Source organism: Oncorhynchus mykiss, chromosome 9 (assembly GCF_057628025.1).
Source record: "Oncorhynchus mykiss isolate SJ-2025 chromosome 9, ASM5762802v1, whole genome shotgun sequence".
In the NCBI taxonomy this organism is placed as follows: Eukaryota; Metazoa; Chordata; class Actinopteri; order Salmoniformes; family Salmonidae; genus Oncorhynchus; species Oncorhynchus mykiss.
In genome coordinates, this window is record NC_143030.1 from 772,371 (window position 1) to 787,625 (window position 15,255).

Below are 15,255 nucleotides of genomic sequence, written 5' to 3' on the forward strand. Positions count from 1 at the left end.
CCACTCTACCTACTCACTCTGCTGTCCACTCTGCTGTCCACTTTGCTGTCCACTCTACCTACTCACTCTGCTGTCCACTCTGCTGTCCACTTTGCTGTCCACTCTACCTACTCACTCTGCTGTCCACTCTACCTACTCACTCTGCTGTCCACTCTACCTACTCACTCTGCTGTCCACTCTACCTACTCACTCTGCTGTCCACTCTGCTGTCCACTCGACCTACTCACTCTGCTGTCCACTCTACTGTCCACTCTACCTACTCACTCTACTGTCCACTCTACCTACTCACTCTACTGTCCACTCTACCTACTCACTCTGCTGTCCACACTACCTACTCACTCTGCTGTCCACTCTACCTACTCACTCTGCTGTCCACTCTACCTACTCACTCCGCTGTCCACTCTACCTACTCACTCTGCTGTCCACTCTGCTGTCCACTCTACCTACTCACTCTGCTGTCCACTCTGCTGTCCACTCTACCTACTCACTCTGCTGTCCACTCTACCTACTCACTCTGCTGTCCACTCTACCTACTCACTCTGCTGTCCACTCTGCTGTCCACTCTACCTACTCACTCTGCTGTCCACTCTGCCTACTCACTCTGCTGTCCACTCTACCTACTCACTCTACTGTCCACTCTACCTACTCACTCTGCTGTCCACTGTGCCTACTCACTCTGCTGTCCACTCTACCTACTCACTCTGCTGTCCACTCTACCTACTCACTCTGCTGTCCACTCTACCTACTCACTCTGCTTTCCACTCTACTTACTCACTCTGCTGTCCACTCTACCTACTCACTCTGCTGTCCACTCTACCTACTCACTCTGCTGTCCACTCTGCTGTCCACTCTGCTGTCCACTCTACCTACTCACTCTGCTGTCCACTCTACCTACTCACTCTGCTGTCCACTCTACCTACTCACTCTGCTGTCCACTCTAGCTACTCACTCTGCTGTCCACTCTGCATACTCACTCTGCTGTCCACTCTACCTACTCACTCTGCTGTCCACTCTACCTACTCACTCTGCTGTCCACTCTACCTACTCATTCTGCTGTCCACTCTACCTACTCACTCTGCTGTCCACTCTGCTGTCCACTCTACCTACTCACTCTGCTGTCCACTCTACCTACTCACTCTGCTGTCCACTCTACCTACTCACTCTGCTGTCCACTCTACCTACTCACTCTGCTGTCCACTCTACCTACTCACTCTGCTGTCCACTCTACTGTCCACTCTACCTACTCACTCTGCTCTCCACTCTACCTACTCACTCTGCTGTCCACTCTGCTGTCCACTCTACCTACTCACTCTGCTGTCCACTCTACCTACTCACTCTGCTGTCCACTCTACTGTCCACTCTACCTACTCACTCTGCTGTCCACTCTACTGTCCACTCTACCTACTCACTCTGCTGTCCACTCTACTGTCCACTCTACCTACTCACTCTGCTGTCCACTCTGCTGTCCACTCTACCTACTCACTCTGCTGTCCACTCTACCTACTCACTCTGCTGTCCACTCTGCTGTCCACTCTACCTACTCACTCTGCTGTCCACTCTACCTACTCACTCTACATGTGGCCTTAATAGTTGACAGTCTCATCTAAAAAATAAACCACGAATCCCCTTGTGACAAGGAAAATGGAAGCTTTGTTGTGTACAAAAAAAGACATGTTAATTGTTAAATACATTTCTAGCCTGTCTATCTGTGGGTAACAGGGTTGATGTGTTGTGCTCTACCCGCTCAGTTTTCCACCACAAAACACCAGGTAATGGTTTTAAAGAGTACCACCAGCTGACCTGCTTTTATATATTTTACATATTTCTATATTATATCTTTTACTATTTGACTAAAAGATATTCAATGTTTCTTTTATAAAAAATATCTAAAAAGTAAGTTTCACCATATTTTTTACATTTTTTATTTGTTTATTTAACCTTTATTCAATTAACTAGGCATTAACTGGAGAGTTCAGGTCATGGAACGGGGTTAACCTTTTAAATAAGGAACAGACGTTTGTCTGTCCCCATAGGAGAACAGCTATATTATCCTATTAGCCAAAGAACCCTTTAATATTCTAAGATTCTAAGATTCTAAGATTCTAAGATTCTAAGATTCTTCGATTTCTTCTTTCTGCCTTGCACATGTATTCATCCCCCTTGGTGTTTTTCCTATTTTGTTGCATTACAACCTGTCATTTAAATTGATTTTAATTTGGATTTCATGTAATGGACATACACAAAATAGTCCAAATTGTCACGTTCTGACCTTTGTTCCTTTGTTATGTCTTTGTTTTAGTATGGTCAGGGCGTGAGTTGGGGTGTGGTAGTCTATGTTCTTTTTTCTATGTTGTGTTTATGTGTTTGGCCTGGTATGGTTCTCAATCAGAGGCAGGTGTCGTTCGTTATCTCTGATTGAGAATCATACTTAGGTAACCTTTTCTCACCTGTGTTTTGTGGGTGATTATTTTCTGTTTTAGTGTTTTACCTTACAGGACTGTTTCAGGTTTTCGTTTATTTTCACGTTGTTATTTTGTATTTTCAAGTGGTCAGTAAAATAAATCCTCATGAACACATACCTCGCTGCGCATTGGTCCCACATTTCATACTCCTCGTCAGAGGAGGACGAAGAATTCCGTTACACAAATTGGTAAAGTGAAACGAAAAAAATTACTTGTTTCAAATTTTTTTTTTTTAATTAATAAACAGGAAAGCAGTGTGTGTATATGTATATCACTCACTTTGCTATGAAGCTCCTAAAACAGAGTTTAATGGCTGTGATAGAAAAAAAACTCAGGATGTGTCAACAGTATTGTAGTTACTCCACAATACTAATTTTAAATGACAGAGTGAACAAAAGGAAGCCTGTACAGAATAAACATATTCCAAAACATGCATCCTGTTTGCAATAAGGCACTAAAGTAAAACTGAAAAAAAATGTGGCAAAGAAATGTAATTATTGTCCTGAATACAAACCGTTATGTTTGGGGCAAATCCAACACAACACATCACTGAGTAAAACTCTTCATATTTTCAATGATGGTGGTGGCTGCATCATGTTATGAGTATGCTTGTCATCGGCAAAGTCTAGGGAGTTTTGAGGGGGTATAAAAAGAACGGCATAGAGCTAAATCCTAGAGGAAAACCTGGTTCAGTCTGCTTTCCAACAGACACTGGGAGATGAATTCACCTTTCAGCAGGACAGTAACCTTAAACACAAGGCCAAATCTTCACTGGATTTGCACTTCAGCGAGTCTTTATCCATATAAAACATGTGGCCTATATTAAAGGTCACCGCACAGGCTTTTCAAAATGCAATATTGGTGCATTAATACCACAGAGACGGAAAAGGAACTCTATGAGTGGAAGGACCCAGATCTTTACAGTCACCAGTCTAACACCCCTTACTGTCTTTACTATCACCAGGCTAACACCCCTTACTGTCTTTACTATCACCAGGCTAACACCCCTTACTGTCTTTACTGTCACCAGGCTAACACCCCTTACTGTCTTTACTGTCACCAGGCTAACACCCCTTACTGTCTTTACTGTCACCAGTCTAACACCCCTTACTGTCTTTACTATCACCAGGCTAACACCCCTTACTGTCTTTACTATCACCAGGCTAACACCCCTTACTGTCTTTACTATCACCAGGCTAACACCCCTTACTGTCTTTACTATCACCAGGCTAACACCCCTTACTGTCTTTACTATCACCAGGCTAACACCCCTTACTGTCTTTACTGTCACCAGGCTAACACCCCTTACTGTCTTTACTGTCACTGTGTGTGTGTGTGTGTGTGTGTGTGTGTATGTGTGTGTGTGTGTGTGTGTGTGTGTGTGTGCGTGTGTGTGTGTGCGTCTCACCGTGGCTGTAATGATGAAGCTAATGAACACTATGGTAACAGGCAGTCCGATGGCTACTTTGATAGCAGCCGTCATGGGACACTCCCCACAGTCAGCTGGACAGGTTGAACACACCTCCTCCACTTCATCACACACCCCATCACCACACACTGGGGAGGCAAGGAGAGGGTTACACACACACACACACACACACACACACACACACACACACACACACACACACACACACACACACACACACACACTGGGGAGGCAAGGAGAGGGTTACACACACACACACCCCATCACCACACACTGGGGAGGCAAGGAGAGGGTTACACACACACACACCCCATCACCACACACTGGGGAGGCAAGGAGAGGGTTACACACACACACACCCCATCACCACACACTGGGGAGGCAAGGAGAGGGTTACACACACACACACACACTGTAGAGGCAAGGAGAGGGTTACACACACACACACACACCATCACCGCACACTGTAGAGGCAAGGAGAGGGTCACACACACACACACACACACACCATCACCACACACTGTAGAGGCAAGGAGAGGGTTACACACACACACACAGTGTACCTATAACAGGCAGGACAGTGGTCTTCGCCTCCAGTGCTACCTGCATACGTCCCACTCTGATATGAGCTATGAGAGAGGTCAGCCCAGCATGGACCAGCACCACCTAGAGACAACACACACACACACACACACACACACACACACACACACACACACACACACACACACACACACACACACACACACACACACACAGACAGGTCAGACGCTCATACAGCTGGTCAACTGTGTGTGTGTGTGTGTGTGTGTGTGTGTGTGTGTGTGTGGTCCTACCTTAGCGGTCCAGTTGGTTTGAGTCATCTTGCCAGCGGTAGATAGAGTGTGTGTGAAGATCCGACCGTCGTCAGGGATCCACGGTCCACAGATCCTTTCTGTCGTCTGCGGAGAGAGAATGCTTTCTTACTAACAGTCCTTCTGTTTACAATGCTTTAATTTTCCATGGTAATAGAATAAATTAAATTGAAACAGAGAGAGAGAAAGAAAGAGAGAGAAAGAGAGAGAGAAATGGAGAGATAAATAGAGAGAAAGAGAAAGAGAGAGAGAAAGAGAGAGAAATAGAGAGAGAAATAGAGAGAGAGAGAAAGAGAGAGAAAGAGAGAGAGAAAGAGAGAGAAATAGAGAGAGAGAAATAGAGAGAAATAGAGAGAGAAATAGAGAGAGAGAAAGAGACAGACAGAGAAGGAGAAAGGGAGAGAGCGAGAAGAGTGCAAAATGTGTTTCATTATGTGCTCGTTCATTCTTGTGAGCGTCCGTGTGTGTGTGTGTGCGTCTGTGTGTGTGTGTGTGTGTGTGCGTCCGTGTGTGTGTGTGTGTGTGTATGTGTGTGTGCGTCCGTGTGTGTGTGGGTGTGTGTACCATAAATCCCAGGGGACAGGAGTGTATATTAGCATGGTGTATACAGCAGTTGTCTCCGTTACAATCCTTCCAGTTGGCAGGACAGTCGTGGCTCTCACAGAACACCCTGGCTGCTGTCGCCGAGCTGACGGAACTGAGAGAGGACACAGATAGTTGGTGTGTGTGTGTCCGTCCGTCCGTCCGTGTGTGTGTGTGTGTGTGTCCGTGTGTGTGTGTCCATGTGTGTGTCGGACCTACCTGTGTGGGAAGATGTCGTGGTCCATAGCCCACTGGTAGAAGCTGTCCTGAGCCGTAACGGAGTAGGTCACACTAAATACATCTCCACTGACCACCTCTTCTGGAGGGCGTACCACCCACGACATCTCTAACCCTACACACACACACACACACGGACGGACAGACAGACACACGGAGAGAGAAAGGGAGAGATGGAGAAGAGAGATGAAGAAAGAGAGAGAGATAAATAATAATAAACATATTATGAAAAGATCAGTAGCCAGTAAACAATCACAATAATGGATCCCAAACTCAGTCGATGATGTTCACACACACACACACACACACACACACACACACACACACACACACACACACACACACACACACACACACACACACACACACACACACACACACACACACACACACACACACACACACACACACACACACCTCTGCAGTCGATCATGTTCTGTTCAAACACACACACACACACACACACACCTCTGCAGTCGATCATGTTCTGTTCAAACACACACACACACACACACAGACCCACCTCCGCAGTCGATCATGTTCAGTTCATCAGGTTTCTCCAGAGGCCAGCAGTCATACTCGCTGTTATCCAGATCATGCCAACAGGCTACTGAACTCACTAACAGACACTACATAAACCAAAGTGAAGTCTATTTTCAATGCGCTCAGAGAACATTTCCCTTTTCTTAAAATTTTGTATAATTAGAATCAAAGAACTCAGAAACATCAACCAAATAAAGATAACACATCTGAAATGATTCTGACCACAGTAAGTTTTTACCTGAAATAAATCTATTTTTAAAATAGTTTTTAGTAAACATCAGCCTTATTCAATTTGACATTTCTTTACAAAGTAAAAATAATGAAGTATCCTTACTAGAAATATCTGTCCACAAGTTCGCTTATAATTCATGTTTCTCCGTTATTCAGCGAGAAGCCTCTAGAAGCCTCTTGTCTCTGTGTGTCTCTGCTCCTTGTCTGGTTATTGCAGACCCACAAATGAACGAGGTGTTGAGGGGAGGGGAGAGGAGGAGGAGGATGAGGATGAGGAAGAGAGGAGAGGAGGAGAGGAGATGAGAGGTGGAGATGAGAGGTGGAGAGGAAGAGGAGGAGGAGGAGGAGGATGAGGATGAGGAAGAGAGAGGAGGAGAGGAGATGAGAGGAAGAGGAGGAGAGGAGAGTACATTACAGTACTAGGCTACTAGAACGACCTTAACGCGATTAATTCTGAATGAGGTCAGTGAAATACAAATCCATTTAAAATTACTTTATTTTAATAAACTGCTTTAAATGATTCACGTTTTGAATCTCTTGTAAAGCTATTTTCTAGTAAGGCTAAAATACATTTATTCTATTCAGACAATATGTTGACAGCAACAGTCCTGTTCAGTTTTTTGGAAGAACCTACAAGCTGTTCTCTAATTGAAGAATCTATTTTATCAATGTCATCAATTATAAATTGACGTTTAGCGCCACCGTGTGGCGAAGCTTGGTATCACCTCGTCAGTTTCCCATGTGTGTGTCTCCTTTGTCCTCAGAGTCGAAGGAAAGGCCACACACCACACAGCACGATGGATGGACAGAGAAGAATACATCGCTTTCTCACGGCCAGCTGACTGAACAAAAATATAAATATAAATATATCAAGATTTTACTGATTTACAGTTCAAATAAGGACAATCAAATCAATTGAAATAAATAAATTAGGCCCTAAATCTATGGATTTCAAATGACTGGACAGGGGCACATCCTTGGGTGGGCTTGGGAGGGCATAGGCCCACCCACCTTTGAGCCAGTCCCACCCATTGGGGAGCCAGGCCCAGCCAATCAGAATGAGTTCTTCCCCACAAAAGGGCTTTATTACAGACATAAATACTCCTCGGTTTCATCAGCTGTCCTGGGGGGGTTGGTCTCAGATGATCCCGCAGGCGAAGATGCTGGATGTGGAGGTCCTGGGTTGTCGTGGTCACACGTGGTTTGTGGTTTTTAGTCCGGTTGGACGTACGGCCAAATTCTCTAAAATTACGTTGGAAGTGGCTTATGGTAGAGAATTGAACATTTAATTATCTGGCAACAGCTCTGCTGGACATTCCTGCAGTCAGCATGCCAATTGCACGCTCCCTCAAAATGAGACATCTCTGGCATTGTGTTGTGACAAAACTGCACATTTTAGAGTGACCTATTATTGTCCCCAGAACAAGGTGCACCTGCGTAATTATCAGCTTCTTGATATGCCACACCTGTCAGGTGGATGGATTATCTTGGCAAAGGAGAAATGCTGACTAACAGGGATGTAAAACAAATTTGTGTACCAAAGTTGAGAGAAATAAGCTTTTTGTGCGTATAGAACATTTCTGGGATCTTTTATTTCCATGAAACATGGGACCAACACTTTGCATGTATGTGGCATTTGTCTTGTTGGAGAGTACGGACCATAGTGTAACTAGCTCGGCCCTGTCGCTCCTGTCCAGTGACTATGTAGCCCTTAGGCACAGATCTTGGATCAGCTGATGTGTCTGTATTTGAGCTGGCCCTCCGTAGACCACTGTGTGTGTTTCGACCTCTGCAGTAGCTAGATAATACGCATATCTTGCGATATGTAGCTTGGCCTTACATCCTCTTTGTTAAATAACTACACAACCTGTGTGTGTCTACCTACCTAACCTTTCCCTCTACTGTACAGATCCAGACTGTCTCCATATGAACGCTTGGTAAACCGCACGTGAGAGAGAGACGGGGAGGTATTTTGTCAACTGCATGGAAACAGGTGTGTGTCTGCCTTCCGGCAACGCTATCCCAGCCCTTTCAGATGAGACACACTCCAACTAGCTACAGAACATGATTAACAATGGTGATATGAAGCAAAACATCACCACATATTCTTCTCTTAACCTCCTGGTGTCTCATTGCTGGACTGAGGGGGTCTTCCCTAACCCGCTACCACGCTGGACTGAGAGGGTCTTCCCTAACCTACTACCATGCTGGACTGAGAGGGTCTTCCCAGACTAACCTGCTACCACGCTGGACTGAGAGGGTCTTCCCTAACCTGCTACCACGCTGGACTGAGAGGGTCTTCCCTAACCTGCTACCACGCTGGACTGAGAGGGTCTTCCCAGACTAACCTGCTACCACGCTGGACTGAGAGGGTCTTCCCAGACTAACCTGCTACCTCGCTGGACTGAGAGGGTCTTCCCAGACTAACCTGCTATCACGCTGGACTGAGAGGGTCTTCCCAGACTAACCTGCTACCTCGCTGGACTGAGAGGGTCTTCCCAGACTAACCTGCTACCACGCTGGACTGAGAGGGTCTTCCCAGACTAACCTGCTACCACGCTGGACTGAGAGGGTCTTCCCAGACTAACCTGCTACCTCGCTGGACTGAGAGGGTCTTCCCAGACTAACCTGCTACCTCGCTGGACTGAGAGGGTCTTCCCAGACTAACCTGCTACCTCGCTGGACTGAGAGGGTCTTCCCAGACTAACCTGCTACCTCGCTGGACTGAGGGGGTCTTCCCAGACTAACCTGCTACCACGCAGGACTGAGAGGGTCTTCCCTAACCTGCTACCACGCTGGACTGAGAGGGTCTTCCCAGACTAACCTGCTACCTCGCTGGACTGAGAGGGTCTTCCCTAACCTGCTACCACGCTGGACTGAGAGGGTCTTCCCAGACTAACCTGCTACCTCGCTGGACTGAGAGGGTCTTCCCAGACTAACCTGCTACCTCGCTGGACTGAGAGGGTCTTCCCAGACTAACCTGCTACCTCGCTGGACTGAGAGGGTCTTCCCAGACTAACCTGCTACCTCGCTGGACTGAGAGGGTCTTCCCAGACTAACCTGCTACCACGCTGGACTGAGAGGGTCTTCCCTAACCTGATACCTCGCTGGACTGAGAGGGTCTTCCCTAACCTGCTACCTCGCTGGACTGAGAGGGTCTTCCCAGACTAACCTGCTACCACGCTGGACTGAGAGGGTCTTCCCTAACCTGCTACCTCGCTGGACTGAGAGGGTCTTCCCAGACTAACCTGCTACCTCGCTGGACTGAGAGGGTCTTCCCAGACTAACCTGCTACCACGCTGGACTGAGAGGGTCTTCCCAGACTAACCTGCTACCTCGCTGGACTGAGAGGGTCTTCCCTAACCTGCTACCACGCTGGACTGAGAGGGTCTTCCCAGACTAACCTGCTACCTCGCTGGACTGAGAGGGTCTTCCCTAACCTGCTACCACGCTGGACTGAGAGGGTCTTCCCAGACTAACCTGCTACCTCGCTGGACTGAGAGGGTCTTCCCTAACCTGCTACCACGCTGGACTGAGAGGGTCTTCCCAGACTAACCTGCTACCTCGCTGGACTGAGGGGGTCTTCCCAGACTAACCTGATACCTCACTGGACTGAGAGGGTCTTCCCAGACTAACCTGCTACCTCGCTGGACTGAGAGGGTCTTCCCAGACTAACCTGCTACCACGCTGGACTGAGAGGGTCTTCCCAGACTAACCTGCTACCTCGCTGGACTGAGAGGGTCTTCCCAGACTAACCTGCTACCTCGCTGGACTGAGAGGGTCTTCCCAGACTAACCTGCTACCACGCTGGACTGAGAGGGTCTTCCCAGACTAACCTGCTACCACGCTGGGCTGAGAGGGTCTTCCCTAACCTGATACCTCGCTGGACTGAGAGGGTCTTCCCAGACTAACCTGCTACCACGCTGGACTGAGAGGGTCTTCCCAGACTAACCTGCTACCTCGCTGGGCTGAGAGGGTCTTCCCTAACCTGATACCTCGCTGGACTGAGAGGGTCTTCCCTAACCTGATACCTCACTGGACTGAGAGGGTCTTCCCTAACCTGATACCTCACTGGACTGAGAGGGTCTTCCCTAACCTGCTACCATGCTGGACTGAGAGGGTCTTCCCTAACCTGCTACCATGCTGGACTGAGAGGGTCTTCCCTAACCTGCTACCATGCTGGACTGAGAGGGTCTTCCCTAACCTGCTACCATGCTGGACTGAGAGGGTCTTCCCTAACCTGCTACCTCGCTAAACTGAGAGGGTCTTCCTCTACATCTTAGTGGTGGGCCCCACAGTACACACAACACAATCTCAACCACACCACGTTCATGGTGAGCAACTACACATACTCACTCACACTGAAACATACACAAAGGATGGCTAACCTTCCATAGACTAGACAGTTGGCAGGTGTAGTTACCATAGACTAGACAGTTGACAGGTGTAGTTACCATAGACTAGACAGTTGACAGGTGTAGTTACCATAGACTAGACAGTTGGCAGGTGTAGTTACCATAGACTAGACAGTTGACAGGTGTAGTTACCATAGACTAGACAGTGGGCAGGTGTAGTTACCATAGACTAGACAGTTGACAGGTGTAGTTACCATAGACTAGACAGTGGGCAGGTGTAGTTACCATAGACTAGACAGTGGGCAGGTGTAGTTACCATAGACTAGACAGTGGGCAGGTGTAGTTACCATAGGCTAGACAGTTGATAATGCTGTTGGTAATAAACAGACTATGAGCTGTTACTGCAGGAAGTGTTTATCCTGTTTATATTGAGCTGTGATGGCTGGAGAATCCTACAGTATCTTCAAACTGTTCGGTAACCAGTTTCCAGAGGCTGCAGTTCTCACAGATGACCACAGGGAGGCAGCAGAGTGCCAGTCATGGTGCTGGCCAACAGGATGTTGTCGATGTAGGACAGTAGAAAGCGTTCTTATAATAGACTGTTCCTATAACAAGTTGATATATTTAATATACTATTATTATTATTATTTTCGTGGAAAAAGTGTCAGATTAACATCATCAGACAAACAACATCAGATAAACACCATCAGGTAAACATCATCAGGTAAACACCATCAGGTAAACACCATCAGGTAAACACTATCAGGTAAACATCATCAGGTAAATATCATCAGGTAAACATCATCAGGTAAACACCATCAGGTAAACATCATCAGATAAACACCATCAGGTAAACACCATCAGATAAACACCAGATAAACATCATCAGGTAAACACCAGATAAACATCATCAGGTAAACACCATCAGATAAACACCATCAGGTAAACATCATCAGGTAAACATCATCAGGTAAACACCACCAGATAAACACCAGATAAACATCATCAGGTAAACACCATCAGATAAACACCATCAGGTAAACATCATCAGGTAAACACCATCAGGTAAACACTATCAGGTAAACATCATCAGGTAAACATCAGGTAAACACCATCAGGTAAACACCAGATAAACATCATCAGGTAAACACCATCAGATAAACACCATCAGGTAAACATCATCAGGTAAACATCATCAGGTAAACACCACCAGATAAACACCAGATAAACATCATCAGGTAAACACCATCAGATAAACACCATCAGGTAAACATCATCAGGTAAACACCATCAGGTAAACACTATCAGGTAAACATCATCAGGTAAACATCATCAGGTAAACACCATCAGGTAAACACCATCAGGTAAACATCATCAGGTAAACATCATCAGGTAAACATCATCAGGTAAACATCATCAGGTAAACACCATCAGGTAAACACTATCAGGTAAACATCATCAGGTAAACATCATCAGGTAAACACCATCAGGTAAACACTATCAGGTAAACATCATCAGGTAACCACTATCAGGTAAACATCATCAGGTAAACACTATCAGGTAAACATCATCAGGTAAACATCATCAGGTAACACCATCAGGTAAACACTATCAGGTAAACATCATCAGGTAAACATCAGGTAAACACCATCAGGTAAACACCAGATAAACATCATCAGGTAAACACCATCAGATAAACACCATCAGGTAAACATCATCAGGTAAACACCATCAGGTAAACACTATCAGGTAAACACCATCAGGTAAACATCATCAGGTAAACACCATCAGGTAAACACTATCAGGTAAACATCATCAGGTAAACACCTTCAGGTAAACACTATCAGGTAAACACCATCAGGTAAACACTATCAGGTAAACACTATCAGGTAAACACCATCAGGTAAACACTATCAGGTAAACAGCATCAGGTAAACATCATCAGGTAAATACCATCAGGTAAACACTATCAGGTAAACATCATCAGGTAAACACCTTCAGGTAAACACTATCAGGTAAACACTATCAGGTAAACACTATCTGATAAACATCATCAGGTAAACACTATCTGATAAATATCATCAGGTAAACACCATCACTCAGCAGTCACCATCACTCAGCAGTCACCATCACTCAGCAGTCACCATCACTCAGCAGTCACCATCACTCAGCAGTCACCATCACTCAGCAGTCACCATCACTCAGCAGTCACCATCACTCAGCAGTCACCATCACTCAGCAGTCACCATTACACAAAATTTGCAACATGAAAAATGGGAATTTCAAGATACACAGGTCGTTTTCATTCAAAAGGAGGGAGAAACTTAACAATTGGCAACTAAAGTTTTCTTTAAGGAAACATATATAGGCATGGCCTCCTTCCAGTGGCTACCCATTGTGTTTTGAGCCCCACATATATATCATTTTGGTGGGGGGGCTTGACTGTTTTGCATTTATTTGGCAATAATACGTGTCACATATCAGTTTGTAAACAATGTAAAAAATACATATATTTATATATATTGTATATAACTGAGTTATGAATAAAGCTGCATACAAACATGGGTCTCTTTTTTGTTTTCGTAAGGCAGCTCCAAAATGCAGGTGTTTCAGCCCAGTGCTTTCTGTGGTGGACGCGAGCGGTGTAGTCAGGGTATAACACCAACTGGGTCCTGGACTTTCTGACAGGCCGCCCCCAGGTGGTGAGGGTAGGAAACAACATCTCCACTCTGCTGATCCTCAACACTGGAGCCCCACAAGGGTGCGTTCTCAGCCCCGTCCTGTACTCCCTGTTCACCCACGACTGCGTGGCCATGCACGCCTCCAACTCAATCATCAAGTTTGCAGACGACACAACAGTAGTGGGCTTGATTACCAACAACGACGAGGAGGCCTACAGGGAGGAGGTGAGGGCGCTCGTAGTGTGTTGTCAGGAAAATAACCTCACACTCAACGTCAACAAAACAAAGGAGATGATCCTGGACTTCAGGAAACGGCAGAGGAAGGTGGAAAGTTTTAAGTTCCTCGACGTACACATTATGGACACACTGAAATGGTCCACCCGCACAGACAGTGTGGTGAAGAAGGCGCAACAGCGCATCTTCAACCCCAGGAGGCTGAATAAATTTGGCTTGTCACCTAAAACCCTCACAAACTTTTACAGATTCACCATTTAGAGCATCCTGTCAGGCTGTATCACCACCTGGTATGGCAACTGCACCATCTAGAAGAAAAATAAACGCACACCTATTTAGGCAAGGTGCTGGCTAGCGGAGTAGAAAACTTGAAAATAAAAGAGAGCCGCACACTCTAGGAGCTCCGATGCAAAAATGTAATTACCAACGTTTCAACAGCCAAGCTGTCTTCATCAGGGTATTATCACAAACACTGCGGGAGGACTCGTTTATGTAGTGTCAAAAGACACAGGTGTCTGTAATCATGGCCAAGAGTGGCCTAATATCATTGGTTAATTATCAAATATTAAAATGTCATACAAAGAACAGCATACTGCACCACCCTCACCCACAAGGCTCTCCACAGGGTGGTGTGGTCAGCACAACGCATCACCGGGGGGCAAACTACCTGCCCTCCAGTACACCTACAGCACCTATTGTCACAGGAAGGCCAAAACTATCATCAAGGCCAACAACCACTCAAGCCACTGCCTGTTCACCCCGCTATTATCCAGAAGAGTAGGTCAGTACAGGTACATCAAAGCTTGGGCAGAGAGACTGAAAAACAGCTTCTATCTCAAGGCCATCAGTCCGTTAAACAGCCATCACTAACACAGAGAGGCTGCTGCCTACCTACAGACTCAAATCATTGGCCAATACATGGATTAAATAAATGTATCACGAGTCACTTTAAATAATGTCACTTAATATAATGTTTACGTACCCTACATTACTCATCTCATATGTATATACTGTATTTATACCATATTGAATCTTGCCTATGCCGCTCGGCCATCTCTCATCCATATATTTATCATGTACATATTCTTATTTCATCCCTTTACATTTGTGTGTATTTGCCGAAACAAGGAGCACAAGCATTTTGCTACACTCGCAATAACATCTGCTAACCATGTGTATGTGACCAATAACATCTGCTAACCATGTGACCATTAACATCTGCTAACCATGTGACCAATAAAATTTGATTTGATTTTGATGTTGTGTAGTAAGCTGTTAGTAGCCCATGTTCCTCACCCAAATCATTTTGGTCTCTTTCCCCCTCATAACAGCCTACTGTTCTGACTTGGTGGTGCACATGTAGCCTATAACCTGTTTTAGAGAAATATAATCATCAAATATTGTAAGAGCTTTCATTGTCTGCTTATATGCCCCCTTTTATTTATTCTAGGCTTCTGACTTGGTGTGCAGGGAGAAAACTGTCAGAACGGCCCGTGTTCTGAATTCTTTCGCTGTAAATGTCAAAAGTGCTGAACAAATATTTATATTGAATACGGCCATGCTTGCTCACTAATGTCTTAATCAAAACGACGGAATGCCTCTTATGCGCTCATCGTTCCCTTATGCCGTAGTTTGAACATTTTAGTT

The 15,255-nt window shown here is 45.7% G+C and overlaps 1 protein-coding gene across 1 annotated transcript in view; it reads right to left on the reverse strand.

The window, feature by feature from the left end:
• The window catches only part of LOC118948717 (atrial natriuretic peptide receptor 2), an 80,881-nt gene that overhangs the window by 32,691 nt on the left and 32,935 nt on the right, over positions 1–15,255 (reverse strand). Inside the window, exons 5-10 of the mRNA XM_090185647.1 lie at positions 6,088–6,193; positions 5,547–5,679; positions 5,310–5,442; positions 4,728–4,832; positions 4,440–4,557; positions 3,871–3,923 (exon numbers count right to left, since the gene is read on the reverse strand). Coding sequence (XP_090041773.1) covers positions 3,871–3,923; positions 4,440–4,557; positions 4,728–4,832; positions 5,310–5,442; positions 5,547–5,679; positions 6,088–6,193 — 648 coding nt within the window. The remainder of the gene's footprint in view (positions 1–3,870; positions 3,924–4,439; positions 4,558–4,727; positions 4,833–5,309; positions 5,443–5,546; positions 5,680–6,087; positions 6,194–15,255) is intronic.